The sequence below is a fragment of the Aethina tumida genome, chromosome 1 (genome assembly GCF_024364675.1).
Source record: "Aethina tumida isolate Nest 87 chromosome 1, icAetTumi1.1, whole genome shotgun sequence".
Classification (NCBI taxonomy): Eukaryota; Metazoa; Arthropoda; class Insecta; order Coleoptera; family Nitidulidae; genus Aethina; species Aethina tumida.
Window position 1 is genome coordinate 44,471,535 of NC_065435.1, and position 14,513 is coordinate 44,486,047.

Below are 14,513 nucleotides of genomic sequence, written 5' to 3' on the forward strand. Positions count from 1 at the left end.
TATATATATATAATTAATTAAAATTATGTAGAATGTTAGCATATGTCTTTAAATGTGGTTAATTATTTTCTCTCATTAGAGGTTGAGGTCAGTTGTGGCATCAGATTTCCGTTTTTACCGTCTGTATCATGCCACTTAGTTGGTATTTAAAATAAATTTTATCAGAACAAACCCTTATGATAAGCTTATTGTTATAAAAGTATTTAAATTCTTCGTTTAATTTAATTAAAATAAATATATTAAGTTATATTTAAAAGCATTTAATGAACGTGATTACGTCCATGTTTCTTCTCGTTCATAAAAGAAAATAAAAACTAAACTTCCTTTTTAATTTGGAGACGTCATTGAAATAATTTAACAATTTGTAAGCTTTCTTCTCATATGCCATTAAAATATTAGGTCAAGACTCTTATTATTCACAGTTTCTAGAATTCCCCATTGAGAGAATGCACATAAATAAATTTCAAGAAAATGTGTACAATTTGCTTTATTAACAAATTTAAGTAAACTAGAAAATTCACGTTATTTGAATAACATTGACGGTTACAAAATTAATTTGATTCTTTAATCCTCCGCTGGCTCTTCATTGATTAATTCGTCCCTGACCTAAAAGAAAATTAATTAGTTATAAATTATTAATTTGGTCGAATTACTTACTCTCTCCACAGCCTTAAATACTCTGACTAAATTTCTGCCTGCCAATTTTTCTAGATTTTCAATGGTCCACCTGCTTTTGTTTTGAGTTCTTAATAAATCGAACAGATCGGGGAATTTGGAAACATCTTCGAGTCCTTTGGGCAAACTGCAAAATCACCGTCTTTATGGGCCTTAATTTTATTTCGTCACTTTTACCTTGGAACTCCATCAAAATCAGATCCTATACCAACGTAGTTTACCCCCGCAACATCTACTATGTGATTAATGTGATCTGAAATTTTTATTATTATTAAACATTACAATTGATTGTTTATAGAAATTACTTACTTGCAACATCATAAATGGTGGCGTTGTGGGCAGCAATAAAAGCATCATAAAAGTTGACCATAACAATTCCCTGGTTGTCTGCCACACGTTTAAGAATTTCATCGTCCACATTTCTGGCCTGAGAATAAACTGCCTTTGCGGAAGAATGAGAAAATATTACAGGTGCTCTTGTAACGTTCAAAGCCTCTGACATCACATTTTTAGATACATGAGATAAATCAACCATCATACCCAGTCTGTTCATTTCATGAACTATTCTCTAAAATATGAATATGTATTTCTTAATTATGTTCCAAGGTAAATACGTACCTTTCCAAAATCAGTTAACTTTTTCTCCTCGAAGTTAGCATTAGGTTCGTCAACAATTGAGGAATCAGCCCTATAAATTCGATTATGAAATGATAAAATATATATATATATATATATATATGATATACCAATTTAAGTTGCATGAATGTGTTAGAGTCATATACCGGGCTCCAAGATCGTACAAGGCTCGAAGAAGAAACAGTTTATCCTCTATTGAATGACCTCCTTCCACACCTATCAGACTGGCTATTTTCTTTTGCTTAAACGCTTCCAAAATTCCTACAAAACAAAATGTTGCACTAAAATTGGTTTGTCGAACCAGTCAAAGTACCATCTGCAGTGGTGGTGTATTGTAGGTCTTTGGGATACTTTTTAATAAGCCTTTTTATAACATCAATTTGATTAATAGTGTCAATAACATAGTTTTTCGATTTTCTGCAATTTACATAGGCAGCCCAAAACTAAAAATTTATTATTATGTAACGTATATTAGGTCTAGGTGTTGCAGTGAGATTTTACCTGAGCCCCTAGTTTTCCAGCCCTGAGTCTAGGTAAATCTGTTGCCGATGGTTTTATGTGATCTTTTGGAAAGACGGGACACTCGGTGAAATTTTTTTCAAAATCAAAGTTGCCTAATTTATTATTGAAGGCCAGGTACAAATTGTGCGCCAAATCATTATGCCTGATAATAAGCGGGTGGTAAATTACTGTTTACAATAATTCCAAACATTATACTTACCCGTCTACTAAAGGATAATTGTCTAAAGCGGCCCTTCCTGGTATGTCTTCATCAGGTACGGTCTGAGGAACTAAAACGTACAAATTGTTTAAATGGTATTACTGAATTAATATGTGATATATTGATCAAAAAATATACGTACGTCCAAAAATATTTACTAGAAACAAGACGAAAATAATATATGAGCACCACATGCTGACAAATTTCGTACTAATTTATTTTAAAAATTATCTCTTCCGACCGAAGATATTAAATCTGACCCCACGATAGTCTAGGGGACTGTTAGAGAAGTGAGAGAGAACCTGTATTAATACTGTGAACATGATTGGATACATTAAATTCAATATACATTCATTTAACTTATAAAATGCATGTCTAGTGCATTACAATAAAGGATGTTTGTCTCAAAGTCTTAAAATAAATCATATTGTTATTTTTAAGCGTAAACAATTTAAGTAAAAAATTTGAACAAACTTGCCATAAATACACTTCATTATATATTCTTACAATAGCATATTATTTGAGTGACTGCCGCCTTTATCAAAATAAGCGTTTTTAAAAAGAATAATGAACACATTCATATATTTACCTTTACTTTTCATTGCAGATTTAATTCTATTTAAAATTTTACTGAACCGCATCTTAAAATTCAAATAAAAATCAAAGTCATAAGAAATATACAGAATGTTGTTGTAAAAATTTTCCTTCAGTTAAATCGTATTTTGAGAAAAATAATTTTCTGATAACTTCTGGAATTTCTTAGTATATATTTTAAGATATTTCGAATGTTATACAACCCCGTTTACACCTTAAGCACATTTTTTGATTTTTGTAGGTTATGTTTATCATTCCAAGTGCGGACACCGCAGTAGCATTTTCAACATGTTAAACAAAATAAAAAATTGGAAGCCCGTTGAGATAGACGGTAATTTATTTAATGCTGGTGCGGAAGGTTTGGTTGGAATCGAAGAATGTACCGATTACGATTTGGGTGACATTGTTAAAAATAAAAAGGTATGTCTTTAAAAACTTTTGTAATATTGTTTTGATGAGGTAATTTTAGAGTAGTAAAAAAAAGAAACGTAACAATAAAGTTTCAAAACAAAATGCAATGAAAACGGAGATAAATGGAAAAGATACAGAAAACACAGATTTTCACCCATCCAAATGTGGAGACACCTCATTGAGTAGTGTTACTGAAGAAGTTGAGACAGTCGACACTTCAGCTTGGAGTAACTATGGATTACCTCAAAGTATTTTAAAAGCTTTAGGAGAACTGAAATTCTTAGAACCAACAGAAATTCAGTCTCTAACTTTGCCTGCAGCAATATTAGGTAAGTGTGTTTGATTTGAAATTATTGCTTGACTAATAAAATGATTTTGGTAGGACGAAAAAATGTGTTGGGAGCTGCTGAAACTGGTAGTGGCAAGACTTTGGCATTTGGTTTGCCAATTTTAACTGGAATTTTAAAAATTAAGGAAAAAGAGACCAACAATGCAGAAGAGGTGCCAGAATCTTCTGATGAAGAAATGGAATTAGATGGGGATGGCATGGGTTGTGTAAATGCTGTAAAACTTAATAAAAAGCCAGAAAAGCCTTTGTATGCTCTGATATTAACCCCTACAAGAGAATTAGCACTGCAAATTAAGAAACATCTAACACTAGTGGCTAAACATACAGGTTTGTGAATTGTATAAAGCTAAAAAAATGATAGTTATCTCATGTAATTTCAGGGATAAATATTGCTGTTGTGGTGGGTGGAATGGCAGCTGTAAAGCAAGAACGGATTTTAGGCAAATCACCTGAAATTGTTGTGGCAACACCTGGTAGATTATGGGAGTTGATTCAGCAAGGAAATGAACATTTATCAAAAATTGATAACATTAGGTAATTGATTGTTGTGTTTATATATTGGTGACATATTAACATCATTATTATAGATTTCTAGCAATTGATGAAACCGATAGAATGTTGGAACGTGGTCATTTCCAAGAATTGCATGATTTAATAGAAAGAATTAATTTGGATGAGGAAAAAAAGAAAAAGAGACAGAATTTTGTATTTTCAGCCACATTAACATTAGTACATGATTTGCCAAAGCATTTGGCAATTAAAGGCAAAGTGAAATCTAAGAAAATAAATGATATGACTCCAGAACAGAAGCTGCTTAAAATTGTAAATTCATTAGGAATAGAAGATCCCAAAATTGTAGACATTACTAAGGGGTCGGGAACATCGTCTACACTTACTGAATGTCGCATAACATGTGCCATTGATCACAAAGATTATTATGTTTACTACTTTTTGCAAAAACATCCAGGCAGGACTTTAATATTTTGCAATTCAATAGGCTGTGTCAAAAGACTTACAAATTTACTTACATTATTGGAATGTAATCCCTTACCTTTACATGCTTCAATGCAACAAAGGCAAAGATTGAAGAACTTGGATAGGTATTTATGGTTGTTATAAAATTGGATGTTTAAACAAACCAGTGTTTTAGATTTACGGAAAATGAGTTGGGAGTTTTAATTGCAACAGATGTAGCTGCAAGGGGGTTGGACATACCCAGGGTGGAACATGTTCTGCACTATCAAACTCCCAGAACTAGTGAAAGTTATGTACATAGATCTGGTAGAACAGCTAGAGCATCAAAGGAAGGCATCACTGTGTTACTCATTGAACCAACTGAGCTTCCAAACTATTTAAAGCTTTGCAAGACTTTAGGAAAAGGTTGTGACCTATCATTAAAGATATTTACATACTAATATTTTCTTTTTCAGACCAAGATTTGCCAATATTCCCAGTGGAGGATAACTATTTAAATGCTGTAAAAATGAGAGTAAACTTAGCAAGGGAGTTAGATAAAATTGAGTTACATGTGAGGAAAGCAAATTCTGAAGCTGGTTGGCTACAAAAAGCTGCAGAAGAAATGGATATTATTGTTGACAATGATTTGTATCCTTTTGTACAGTTCAGTTCACATTGTTTCCAATTATTTTTTATGATTTCCTTAATAATACTAGATCTCAATTTGATTCTAAGGAAGTGAGAAAGAATAAGAAGCTTGCTGATTTAAAACGGAAACAGTTAACATCTTTGTTGGCCAAACCCATATTTCCAAAAGGATTTAGTGGAAAATATCCCTTGGCTACAGGCGAATTAGTAATGCCCATGATTCAGAGTGAAATCAAAGAGAAAGCTGTTGATATAATGAAGGCTGCAGCTGAAACATACAAAGCTAATAAGAGTAAGTTTGTCAAACTGTACAAAGGAAACAAAAACAAGAAGGAGAGGCGGGAAGGAGTTATTAAGTTACCCAAATTTAAGAAAGAGAGCAAAGGAAAAAAGAAATTTAAACGAAGGTCTTAATTTGTAACTTGTTTATATTTTATTAAAAAACTCTATTAAAAAAGTCTTTTATTAAAGATATAGTATTTATTTAAATATTTGGAATAACCAGTGCAGGAAAATAAAAATCAGTAAATATATTTTTGGAAATTATTTAATCAAGATCTACAGTATAACATGTAAAACTTTAACAATTCTTCAACTATGACTAATCTCAGTCAAAGAAGTATTTGTACATAATATCTAGTAAAACATTTCGTAACAATACAAAATTAATAAAAGTCCAGGCTACGTGATATATTCGAAATGAAGATTTCTATAAACAACGGAAGTAATCATCTTCTATCATATATAACTGACTACTCTCCAGCAATGTCCTTACCGTGATTATGTTTATTCCCTATAATTTAGTTTTTTATATGAAAAGGTTGGTTAGTAAAAGTATGAAATTTATTATGGTAAAAGCGATTTAGCTATATTATTAAACATTAGGATAGATAAATATATTGGTCCAACTATAATTTATAAACGAAATCACATTTAAATGATTTTTACAACTTATTATGAGGGGGTTTTCAAAAGTTATTGACATTCAGCCATTATTATTTGTTAGTTTACAAAATTCTGATGAAATTTTAAATTTCCACCAAGTGTAACATCCACTGTTGCAAATTTAATTATCCAGTAGATTGAATGAATTTAGTATTTACAGAGATAGCATCAGAAGGGTGAATAATGATAATGATTGTAGTTTCAAACTAAAGTACAGAGCATCGAATATTTTAGGAACCACCCTACCACAATTACATATTTAATAAACAGTGGACATTAATAAAGAAAACTTCAAAAGTACTTAAATGTACAGTCTACAATTCTATAGTAATCGATTATTTACAATACAACCTGAGTAGATAAATACATATAAACAACAGTTTTATTACAATAATAAGATATTTTCTAGATACAGAAACTATTTGATTTGTAGATATGATAGAAATCAAGGCTAATGTCGTGGAAAACGATTTCACAAAAATGCACAGCTAAATTGTCATTCACAGGAATAAAAGGCCATAAATTATGAATGTTTTACAATTCCCAATTATTATAGACTTTGTAGACATCAAAAAATTTTTTACATAGTTAAGCACTTAATATATACACGCATTATATGCCTAATAATTTCTTCCATATATTTCTAGACTTAAACTAGAACCCAACCAGAGCAAAGAGTAACATGTTTACATGTCTGATTATTAGTTACATTTTAATACCTAACTAACAATTTAACACACCCATAGTATATTAATTATTTTTGATTATTTGCAATGGTAGGCTCTAGGTACTAAAAAAGTAAAATAATCGTATGTATTGATTAGAATTTATCAGACACTTCTGAATGCTCCAGTGCTGAACAAAATTTAAGCCACTTGAATGTACAGTCAAAAAGTGTCGCTGTTTCTAGTTGCACCGTGGACGACTTTTCATACCGATCAACCTACTGTTAATCAAGTACGCTTTAAGTATTTTAGACCTTTTTCCTCACCCACCGTGCTATACGAACTAATTAAGTACAATCATCTGAAGGAGCTAAAAATGTCGGAATTTTTCCAATATTTAAATATTAGAAGTGTGTATTGTTTTTAGAAGTCAAATAATAATTTACTGGAAGTCTGCTTAATTAGTTATCATCAAAAGTAACTGCTGAACAAATACATCCAGTATATTGACTGTATACATACACGTTTAATTATGAATTAATTAAATAATTTAAGGCGAATTTTAAAGAAAACTAAAATATTGCACTCTCTACAATATATACTAATCAGAAAATTTTAAAATTAAATTCAAATCCATCTTACACAAGTTTAAATCAATCTGATTCAGTTTACCTCGTCTTACATAATCGATTCGGCTTTCAATTTTAATCACTCAATGATACTTCACAACTTACATAGGATTGTTAATTACAGTATAACTTAATTATTTAAGTTTCATCAGTTTACCCATTGCTTTAGAGCTTCTTCAAATTGGAGGGTTTCCTTATTTCTAACTATTACTTCTTGTTTTTCTGCTACACCATCATTTGCCTCGTTGTTCTTAATAGGTTCTTGTTTCATTTTCGAAGGCTTTAAAAAATTTGTTTATTAGTAAACTTTAAAGTTTTAGGGTCGAGATCAGATTAAGTTAATGTTGGAAATAAACTTAAATGGTGCAGTGCTATCAATTGATCAGTTTAGCAACATAAATTAATACGAAAACTAATCATAATAATGTGTGATTTAAAAAAAATTCAAATTCATCAACATATTGACCGTAAAGTGAATATGCGTAGCTTTAGAAGCTGTATAAAATAAACCAAACGGACTAACCTCCAAGAAAGTTGAACTAGCCATGTGCAGAGAAACGTTAGTTTGTGCGTTATGTGTGCGGGGAACCCACCTGCGGCCCGAACGGTCCCTGATTCGGACCCGGATAGTTCGGGTAGTTCTGGGCGTAGCCCACGTTGTTCTGTGACGCGTAGTAGTGCTGCTGGGCGGCCGCGTGGTTATTGTAGTTCGGACCGGGCGCCATGTAATGTTGATTGATCATCTGACCGCCCTCGGGCGGACTGGTGGGATGGCGAGCCCGCAGCTCGGCCATGAAGTTCTGATCTTGGGCGTAGCGTCGCTGCAGTTCCTGCTGCCATCCGCCGTCCGATTCGTCTTCGCCGTCGTCCTCGAAATCTACACCGTGGATCGTTTAGTGCACGTTTTCGGGGTGGTTCGGTGTTGGTGTCGTGTTAACGGGGTTGTTCGGTGTATCGTAAATTATTGTTTACTGATGTGGGTGTGTATCGTGTAACCTGAATTTTGTTTAGTTCCAAAAGGGTGGAATACAAGGAACGACAAACTGTCAGGAGGGGGTGTTTTTGTTAATTTGTACAATAATTGTATTAGCTCTTTTTATTAAGAAGTATATATAATTATATTTCATATATATTATTATATATTAATAAATATATATGTAATTAGAATGTGCAATATACAATTTTAACTATCTGGCAAGTTAAAACACAGTGCTGAACAAACCTATATCTACAACTACTCACCAAAAGGTTTTCTGATACCACTAGCCTCTGATGGATTGGTAGGTTCTGGAATTCAACAATCATACAACAGGCAGCATTCCGCAAACATATCTACCACATATTTCACTATACGAAATTCTTATGCAAATATCTGTATTTGTTGCCGATCTCAAAAGAACAATTTTATATTAAATAAATTTGCCTCTACTTTTTTATACCTACCAGATTTTTAAAGAAATTTTAATCACGATATAGTATTTTTAAGGGTACACTATAAAACCTACAAATTATAGAATGTATGATCAGTGATACAGTCAGTAACGCATCGAAAAATTTTGGGACATTAAAATACCTGTATCAGTAAATATTTTATTGTTTCATACCATCTACATAAACATTTGCTCACCCACTAAAAAATTATCCTTTTGAGAAAGAAATGTCAAATTAATAAAATTAGCCCAACAAAAGGAAATTAAAATAAAAATAATAAAAAACAAAAATAAATAAAATAATTTTATTATGAACTATTAACAACTAACAATACTATATTTAAAAAAATATATGTTAATTATACTAAAATTAAATTAATTTTTTTAAAAAATTTAACATCAATAAAATTTTAACTGTTTTTTACAAAATAGATAATTGTTCAACAAAAATCACATAATTCGAGTATATCAGTGTGATGTATAGAAATGTTTTCCCATGCTAGCTGCCACAAGGCATTATACATGCCACATAAGATTTAGAAGTAAAACATTCTCAGTCATGTATTCACAGAGTTCTGTACAGAAGTGAGATTAAGTACAAATTAAGAGTAAGAAATGAAAGCTACAGAATACTGTACAAAATCTAAAAAACAAATATAGAAACAATAAATATAATATGTATAAAAAAATTTAAGACGGCTAAAATTTATATCGCATTTCTTCATTATAATACTATAAGGTTAAAGCTTGACATTTTAGATGGTTTAAGAATTACCTGAATTGAGTTCCCGCACTAATGTAGACATTGCATTCGTGACAGAATCAGCAGCAACAAGCAGATCATTCCTCAAGGATCTGCCAACAGATCCAGGAGTACCATTACCATTTGCCCCTGAAAAATGTTCATTCGTATTAACTGCAGCTACGCCATTCTAACGTATAAAAAATAGTTACCTCCCATGTTGATGTTGGAAGATCCGCCAAACGCGTTTCTCACGTCTCCCCCTACGCCCACCAGTGAATCGCTGTTCACTCCGTGCATGCCCCTGTCGCCCCTCTCCGGCATGTTGTTCATGGGCTCGCGGCCGCCGCTCACCACCAAATTGCCCAGTGGCTGCACCAGACTTTGCGGCGTGTGCTGGATGCTCTGCGGTCGGTCCGGGGCGGGCTGGTGCTGTTGCTGGATGGGGCCGACGCTGTTGGACATGGGCTGGCTGGTAGGCGGCAGGCCCATCGGGGTCTGTGGGGCGCTGCGCGGACCGCCCGATTGCGTGGAGGGCGCGGCGCCGGGCGGAAGAGGAGGGGATTTAGTGCTGCGCGGCGACGAGTTTGGCGTGCTGCGCGGTGAAGCTTGGTGGTTCTGAAACATTAAAGGGGCATTTGCAGACATTTTAAAAATTTACTTTATATTTGTTAGTGTAATCTCCTTATTACCCACAAATATTATTTACAATTTACAAAAAATTTAAATTTACGTATAATTTTAAGTTTTTAAGAATGTTAAATTAGAACTATTTGTTCAGTTGTCGTTTAAATTTGAAGAACTTTAAAACTCTTATGTAAGTCCCTGTAGCGCAGCGGATAGCGCGTTGGACTTCTAATCCAAAGGTCGTGGGTTCGATCCCCACCAGGGATGCTACAGCAATTTTTTTTCAAGTTAGTTTTTCATTTTGTGTTTATTTTTAAAACTTCATAGCAAGCATTTTATATATTTTTTTCGAAGATAATTATTTTTCTAGTATAATTTCTAACTAATGCAAAAAAGTTATTTGTAGATATATATTTGATCAGATTTGTGTTAATATACCATTATACAACCAAATTATGTGTAAGTCCCTGTAGCGCAGCGGATAGCGCGTTGGACTTCTAATCCAAAGGTCGTGGGTTCGATCCCCACCAGGGATGATTACGAAAAAATTTTTTGATTTTTTTTCTTTGATTTTGTAGAGCTTTGCTAATCCTTTAAAAGCGACGTAAATGATGCTTATTAAAAAAACAGTTCAGTACATTAGAAATATTCTTTACATGCAAATGTAAAACTAGTGTCTGTCATCAATTAAAATCATAATTCATTATTCAATATTTAATTATTAAAATATAAAATATCATTCCTACTTAGCGAGAGAAGAAGATCGTAGTTACTTCCACGCACTGCACTAGCGAAACGAGCGCCCTCATTTTCAATCAATGAAACTATTAAGAGACTGAAACTTTTGAATATAAATTTTAAATATTACCTTCAACATTTTCATTAGGCCTTCAAGTTGTATCATAAGTTGCCTTCTAGAATCTTGCAATGTTGTCAAATGAGTTTCTAATTCGTCTTTCCTCATGCGTAAGGCCCTCAACTCGTTCATTAACACGGGATTGTCAGCGCCATGTCCACTGGACTCGAGTTCTTGTTGACGTCTGTTAAATGAAGAGTAAATAAATTTGTTCACCACAATCACACACGGTGTTACCTCAATCTAGCTATTTCTCTCATAATTTCACGATTCTTAGCCTCCAATTGACTTATTAACTCTCTCTGAGCCCTGGTTGAATCCATTCCCAGACAAGCCTCGGATGGAACTCGACCCTAAATATTTGAAAAATTGTATTTTACAATAGACGTGGAGGGTAACTGTTGTTTAGGCAACATTCAGTATTTAATATGATGTAGGTTCTATTTTAGGCTAACATTTAAATCAGTTCATAATACTTAAGTAACAAAGCATATCCACACGAAATGTTTTAGTATGTACAAGAAATCTTCCAGAGTCTATATAATATGCTTTATTAAAACGGAAATGCCTAGTAGTTAAGGTTGTGCAGAAGCAACTTACCGTGTCCAACGTAAGGGAGTGTTTTCTGTAACCGGTACCGGTTCGCGGCTAGAGAAGCAACAGCAAAAGCACATTAAGGAACATCATCCCAAAAACATAAAGAATCATCAAATAGAAATCCATGCCGTTAATTAGTTACACGTTATTTACAAAATGTTAATTTATGGGGTTTATAGAGAGGCGTTTATTGAAATTTATTCTCACCATTCCCGAGCGGGCTTCTTGAGCCAATTTTGCCGCATAACGGGCGATCAGTCGATGTTCGTCATCTCTTGCGCTGTCCAAACTGTTTAAACATAATTAAGGTGATAGTTGTTAACGGAAAAAATGACGAATTACCTTCTGGCTGTAGATCTACTGTCTAAACTACCCATGCCATCGAATGGTGAAGTAAAGTTGCCATCTGGGAAGCCGTTATGGGAAGGAATCGGTGAGGGCGGTCTGGAAAAATACCAATTAATAAATGTGATTTTGTAATTTGTAGCAACGTACACAATGTGAGATAAATTAAGCGTTTTTTCAGGTTGTTCTGGAAATCTTGGAAGATTGTTTCTTTGCTTGTCGGGAACACAACGGAATGATTTTCTCAGCGAGTGTCCTATTGTCTTACTGGGTGACTAAAGCAAGAAGTACTATTAGATGAAAGATTATAATTGTTCCAATCTACTTACGAAGGATGCGTATTCTTTCACTTGGTGATCCAATGTGTGAGGTTGAGAAACTCGTCCCCTCCAGAAGCAATCCTGACACAAGGTGTAATGGGGGCATTTCTGGCAACGATAACGAAAGCCCGTAAAGTTTTCTCTTTGACAAGCGTCACATTGGACTGGATGAATTACTGTAATAATAAATATATTAACTACGTTATTATGAATAGATTGTATAAGTACCATTCTCAACATTTGCTATTCTATGCAAAAGTGGAAGCCACACTAAAGCTGGAGGTCCAGGATCTGACATTAAAGTATCCAGAAAATCATTGACGGTAACATTAGCGTTCTAAAACATGAGCAAATTAAGATAAAGTTAAAAGTGTGGCGTATATTTGAGATTACCGGACTAAAAATGGAATTCGCTAACGAATCAGTGTAATTGAATGTGGGAGACTCATAAACAGCCGCAGGCAAAGCTAAAACTTCTTGTAGATACTCGTTAAATCTCCACTGCAGCAATAGACCATTACTATCAGAAATCTGCGAAAAAATATCTGAAAAGGAGACGAATAAATAAAATTGTCGGATGAAATTAATGTACTCCTTACATCTTAACTTGTCAACCAATTTCCCAGCGCATAAAGTCGCCAACGCCACTTTTATAGAAAATACTCGTATTTTACCGACGTTATCGACGGTCGCATAAGCGGCAAGAATCCAATTCAGCAGTAGACTGGAACAGACGTCAACGTGGGCTTGTTGCGTCGGCGGCGCCCTTTTGTTCAAGCTGTGGTACAAGGAACACAGTAGCGTTTCGAGACGAGCCACGCTCAGCTCCGAAGACGGTTCTAGGGCGTGCAAGCCTTGCTCTCTGAATGCTTCGATTACATTCCAAATATCCACCGCGTGTACTGCAATGGAAATAAATTGATTTGTTTAAATGTTTGTGGAGTTTATCACAATATGTGAAAATTCATAGGTTCAAACAAAGAATCTCAAATATTCCTACATATACAATTTACATATTTCTGATGATAGCTGCTTTTAAAATAAACCTCATTCTTATAAACAATACAAAGATTAAAATATAGAATGATCAAATTGAAGGAATGTATAATGCTTCTCCACAATCATGACTACGATTAATTGCAGTTAATACAGTGATTTTATATTTTATTAGATATATAGAAATTTTTTCAAACCATAAATAAAAATTAATAACAGCAGAACAGTAGTTAAATAGAAATGCACACCCATGACATAATAAATCTATTTACAGTAATATAGTTACATATGGACAGTGCTAATACCTAATTAAAATCAATTGACACCAATAGCAAATGTCTGATACAAACATAACACATTTAATTAAATGGATAATTATAATACCAATAAATAAATTAAATATTTATATATTATACTTACAACTGACTTTCTTCTGAATAAATCTCAATTTAGTTGCAGTTCTGTAAGATGCAAATCTGATGAGGTCGAAATTGTGGGCACTCATCTCATGTATTAGAGCTAATCGGTGGTCAGAGGACCCAGACAGGCCTTCTTGAGCCTGCATCTCTAAAAATTAAAAACAAAAAACAAAAACAAATGAATGTATGTTTTGTTGATATTTATAAATATCTGATTATTGACATTAAAAAATCCACCTGTCAATCAGGATTGTATATATAAACTAACATAATTAACAGGAAAACATAGGTAATTCGAACTACCATTAATTGCTTATAAATAAACTTTGAACTGCACCGAATCTTAATAATCTAATAAATATCTGGTAATAATTTGCAAGCAGAACTGTCAATTTCCAAGATTAACACCAATTTTCTTGATTAATTCTTGTTCAATGCAAACGCGATAAATGAAAACAAACAAAACTTACTGTATGTTATGTTATTTTCATATAAAAACAATAAATTCACTGTATTTCACACATAAATCCGCGAATTCTTGAGATTTACTACTCAAGATTCTGTAAAATACGCCATTTTCTTTGAGCACCTGCCCCTGAAACCATTGGCGGTTCGTCAACCAGGTCAGCACATCTGTATGTGGGTTGCATAATAACGATTTTTGATCTATGACCATGCGATCAGATTTTCTGGCATAGCGTTTATTTTTAGTCTTGCGTTTTCTTTCACTTATATTGCAAATCTTTGATTTAAAGTTTTGGGTTTTTTACATTTAAAAATTACCTTAGACGAAAACTTTATAAATGTATATTTATATTATAGTACTCATAATTTATTTAATGATCAAAAACATTAAATGCTATAAAGGTCATGCATTGCTAATTACTGTTATGTAATGCAGTTTAATGCTAATTATATATTAATATTTTAATTCTAAAAATAATGTTCATA

At 33.1% G+C, this 14,513-nt stretch overlaps 3 protein-coding genes and 2 non-coding genes across 10 annotated transcripts; 3 read left to right on the forward strand and 2 right to left on the reverse strand.

Annotated features, from left to right (window-relative positions):
* Positions 1 to 472: 472 nt before the first annotated feature.
* Positions 473 to 2,661, reverse strand: LOC109609150 (dipeptidase 1). Of its 2 annotated transcripts, none has more exons than XM_049969303.1 (10): positions 2,622 to 2,661; positions 2,033 to 2,102; positions 1,813 to 1,975; positions 1,625 to 1,754; positions 1,422 to 1,572; positions 1,294 to 1,363; positions 985 to 1,243; positions 853 to 928; positions 658 to 802; positions 473 to 606 (listed from the first exon to the last, which is right to left on the reverse strand). In XM_049969303.1, exons 1-10 carry the CDS (start codon positions 2,632 to 2,634, stop codon positions 565 to 567), a joined length of 1,119 nt encoding a protein of 372 aa, XP_049825260.1. In that variant the 5' UTR covers positions 2,635 to 2,661; the 3' UTR covers positions 473 to 564. The 2 variants fall into 2 exon arrangements, with proteins under 2 accessions (XP_049825260.1, XP_019881328.1); XM_020025769.2 differs by lacking the exon at positions 2,622 to 2,661 and adding an exon at positions 2,175 to 2,292.
* A 189-nt stretch (positions 2,662 to 2,850) lies between these two features.
* LOC109609138 (ATP-dependent RNA helicase DDX24) lies at positions 2,851 to 5,461 on the forward strand. Its single transcript, XM_020025754.2, has 8 exons — positions 2,851 to 3,046; positions 3,096 to 3,366; positions 3,420 to 3,713; positions 3,767 to 3,920; positions 3,974 to 4,486; positions 4,537 to 4,766; positions 4,817 to 4,991; positions 5,060 to 5,461. The coding sequence occupies exons 1-8, from the start codon at positions 2,915 to 2,917 to the stop codon at positions 5,403 to 5,405; spliced, it is 2,115 nt and encodes a 704-aa protein (XP_019881313.2). The 5' UTR covers positions 2,851 to 2,914; the 3' UTR covers positions 5,406 to 5,461.
* A 59-nt stretch (positions 5,462 to 5,520) lies between these two features.
* Positions 5,521 to 14,172, reverse strand: LOC109609127 (dystrobrevin beta). 5 transcript variants are annotated; one of them, XM_049970833.1, is made up of 17 exons: positions 14,033 to 14,172; positions 13,564 to 13,710; positions 12,747 to 13,049; positions 12,541 to 12,692; positions 12,376 to 12,484; positions 12,157 to 12,323; positions 11,978 to 12,102; positions 11,825 to 11,926; positions 11,690 to 11,771; positions 11,486 to 11,533; positions 11,123 to 11,238; positions 10,898 to 11,069; positions 9,615 to 10,020; positions 9,436 to 9,552; positions 8,473 to 8,517; positions 7,824 to 8,107; positions 5,521 to 7,510 (listed from the first exon to the last, which is right to left on the reverse strand). In XM_049970833.1, exons 2-17 carry the CDS (start codon positions 13,706 to 13,708, stop codon positions 7,379 to 7,381), a joined length of 2,505 nt encoding a protein of 834 aa, XP_049826790.1. In that variant the 5' UTR covers positions 13,709 to 13,710; positions 14,033 to 14,172; the 3' UTR covers positions 5,521 to 7,378. The 5 variants fall into 5 exon arrangements, with proteins under 5 accessions (XP_049826790.1, XP_049826791.1, XP_019881301.1 ...); XM_049970835.1 differs by having other exon boundaries at positions 7,419 to 7,510; positions 7,754 to 8,107; XM_049970834.1 differs by lacking the exon at positions 11,486 to 11,533.
* On the forward strand, positions 10,224 to 10,296 carry Trnar-ucu (transfer RNA arginine (anticodon UCU)). The gene has a single exon. It is a non-coding gene; the product is annotated as a tRNA-Arg (tRNA).
* On the forward strand, positions 10,493 to 10,565 carry Trnar-ucu (transfer RNA arginine (anticodon UCU)). Its single transcript has one exon. It is a non-coding gene; the product is annotated as a tRNA-Arg (tRNA).
* Positions 14,173 to 14,513: the final 341 nt, after the last annotated feature.

Bases quoted from the DNA above. Each gene is read 5' to 3' on its own strand.
- LOC109609150 (XM_020025769.2), bottom strand. From the start codon at position 2,226: ATGTGGTGCTCATATATTATTTTCGTCTTGTTTCTAGTAAATATTTTT. The intron at 1,364-1,421 runs GTATATCATATA...TCGAATTTATAG, and splicing joins CATTCATGCAACTTAAATTG to GGCTGATTCCTCAATTGTTG. The intron at 1,244-1,293 runs GTACGTATTTAC...TTCATATTTTAG, and splicing joins AGTTAACTGATTTTGGAAAG to AGAATAGTTCATGAAATGAA.
- LOC109609138 (XM_020025754.2), top strand. From the start codon at position 2,915: ATGTTAAACAAAATAAAAAATTGGAAGCCCGTTGAGATAGACGGTAAT. The intron at 3,367-3,419 runs GTAAGTGTGTTT...TGATTTTGGTAG, and splicing joins TTTGCCTGCAGCAATATTAG to GACGAAAAAATGTGTTGGGA. The intron at 4,767-4,816 runs GTTGTGACCTAT...TTTCTTTTTCAG, and splicing joins TTGCAAGACTTTAGGAAAAG to ACCAAGATTTGCCAATATTC.
- LOC109609127 (XM_049970833.1), bottom strand. From the start codon at position 13,708: ATGCAGGCTCAAGAAGGCCTGTCTGGGTCCTCTGACCACCGATTAGCT. The intron at 12,324-12,375 runs GTACTTATACAA...TTATTATTACAG, and splicing joins AATAGCAAATGTTGAGAATG to TAATTCATCCAGTCCAATGT. The intron at 11,927-11,977 runs GTACGTTGCTAC...GTATTTTTCCAG, and splicing joins CTTAATTTATCTCACATTGT to ACCGCCCTCACCGATTCCTT.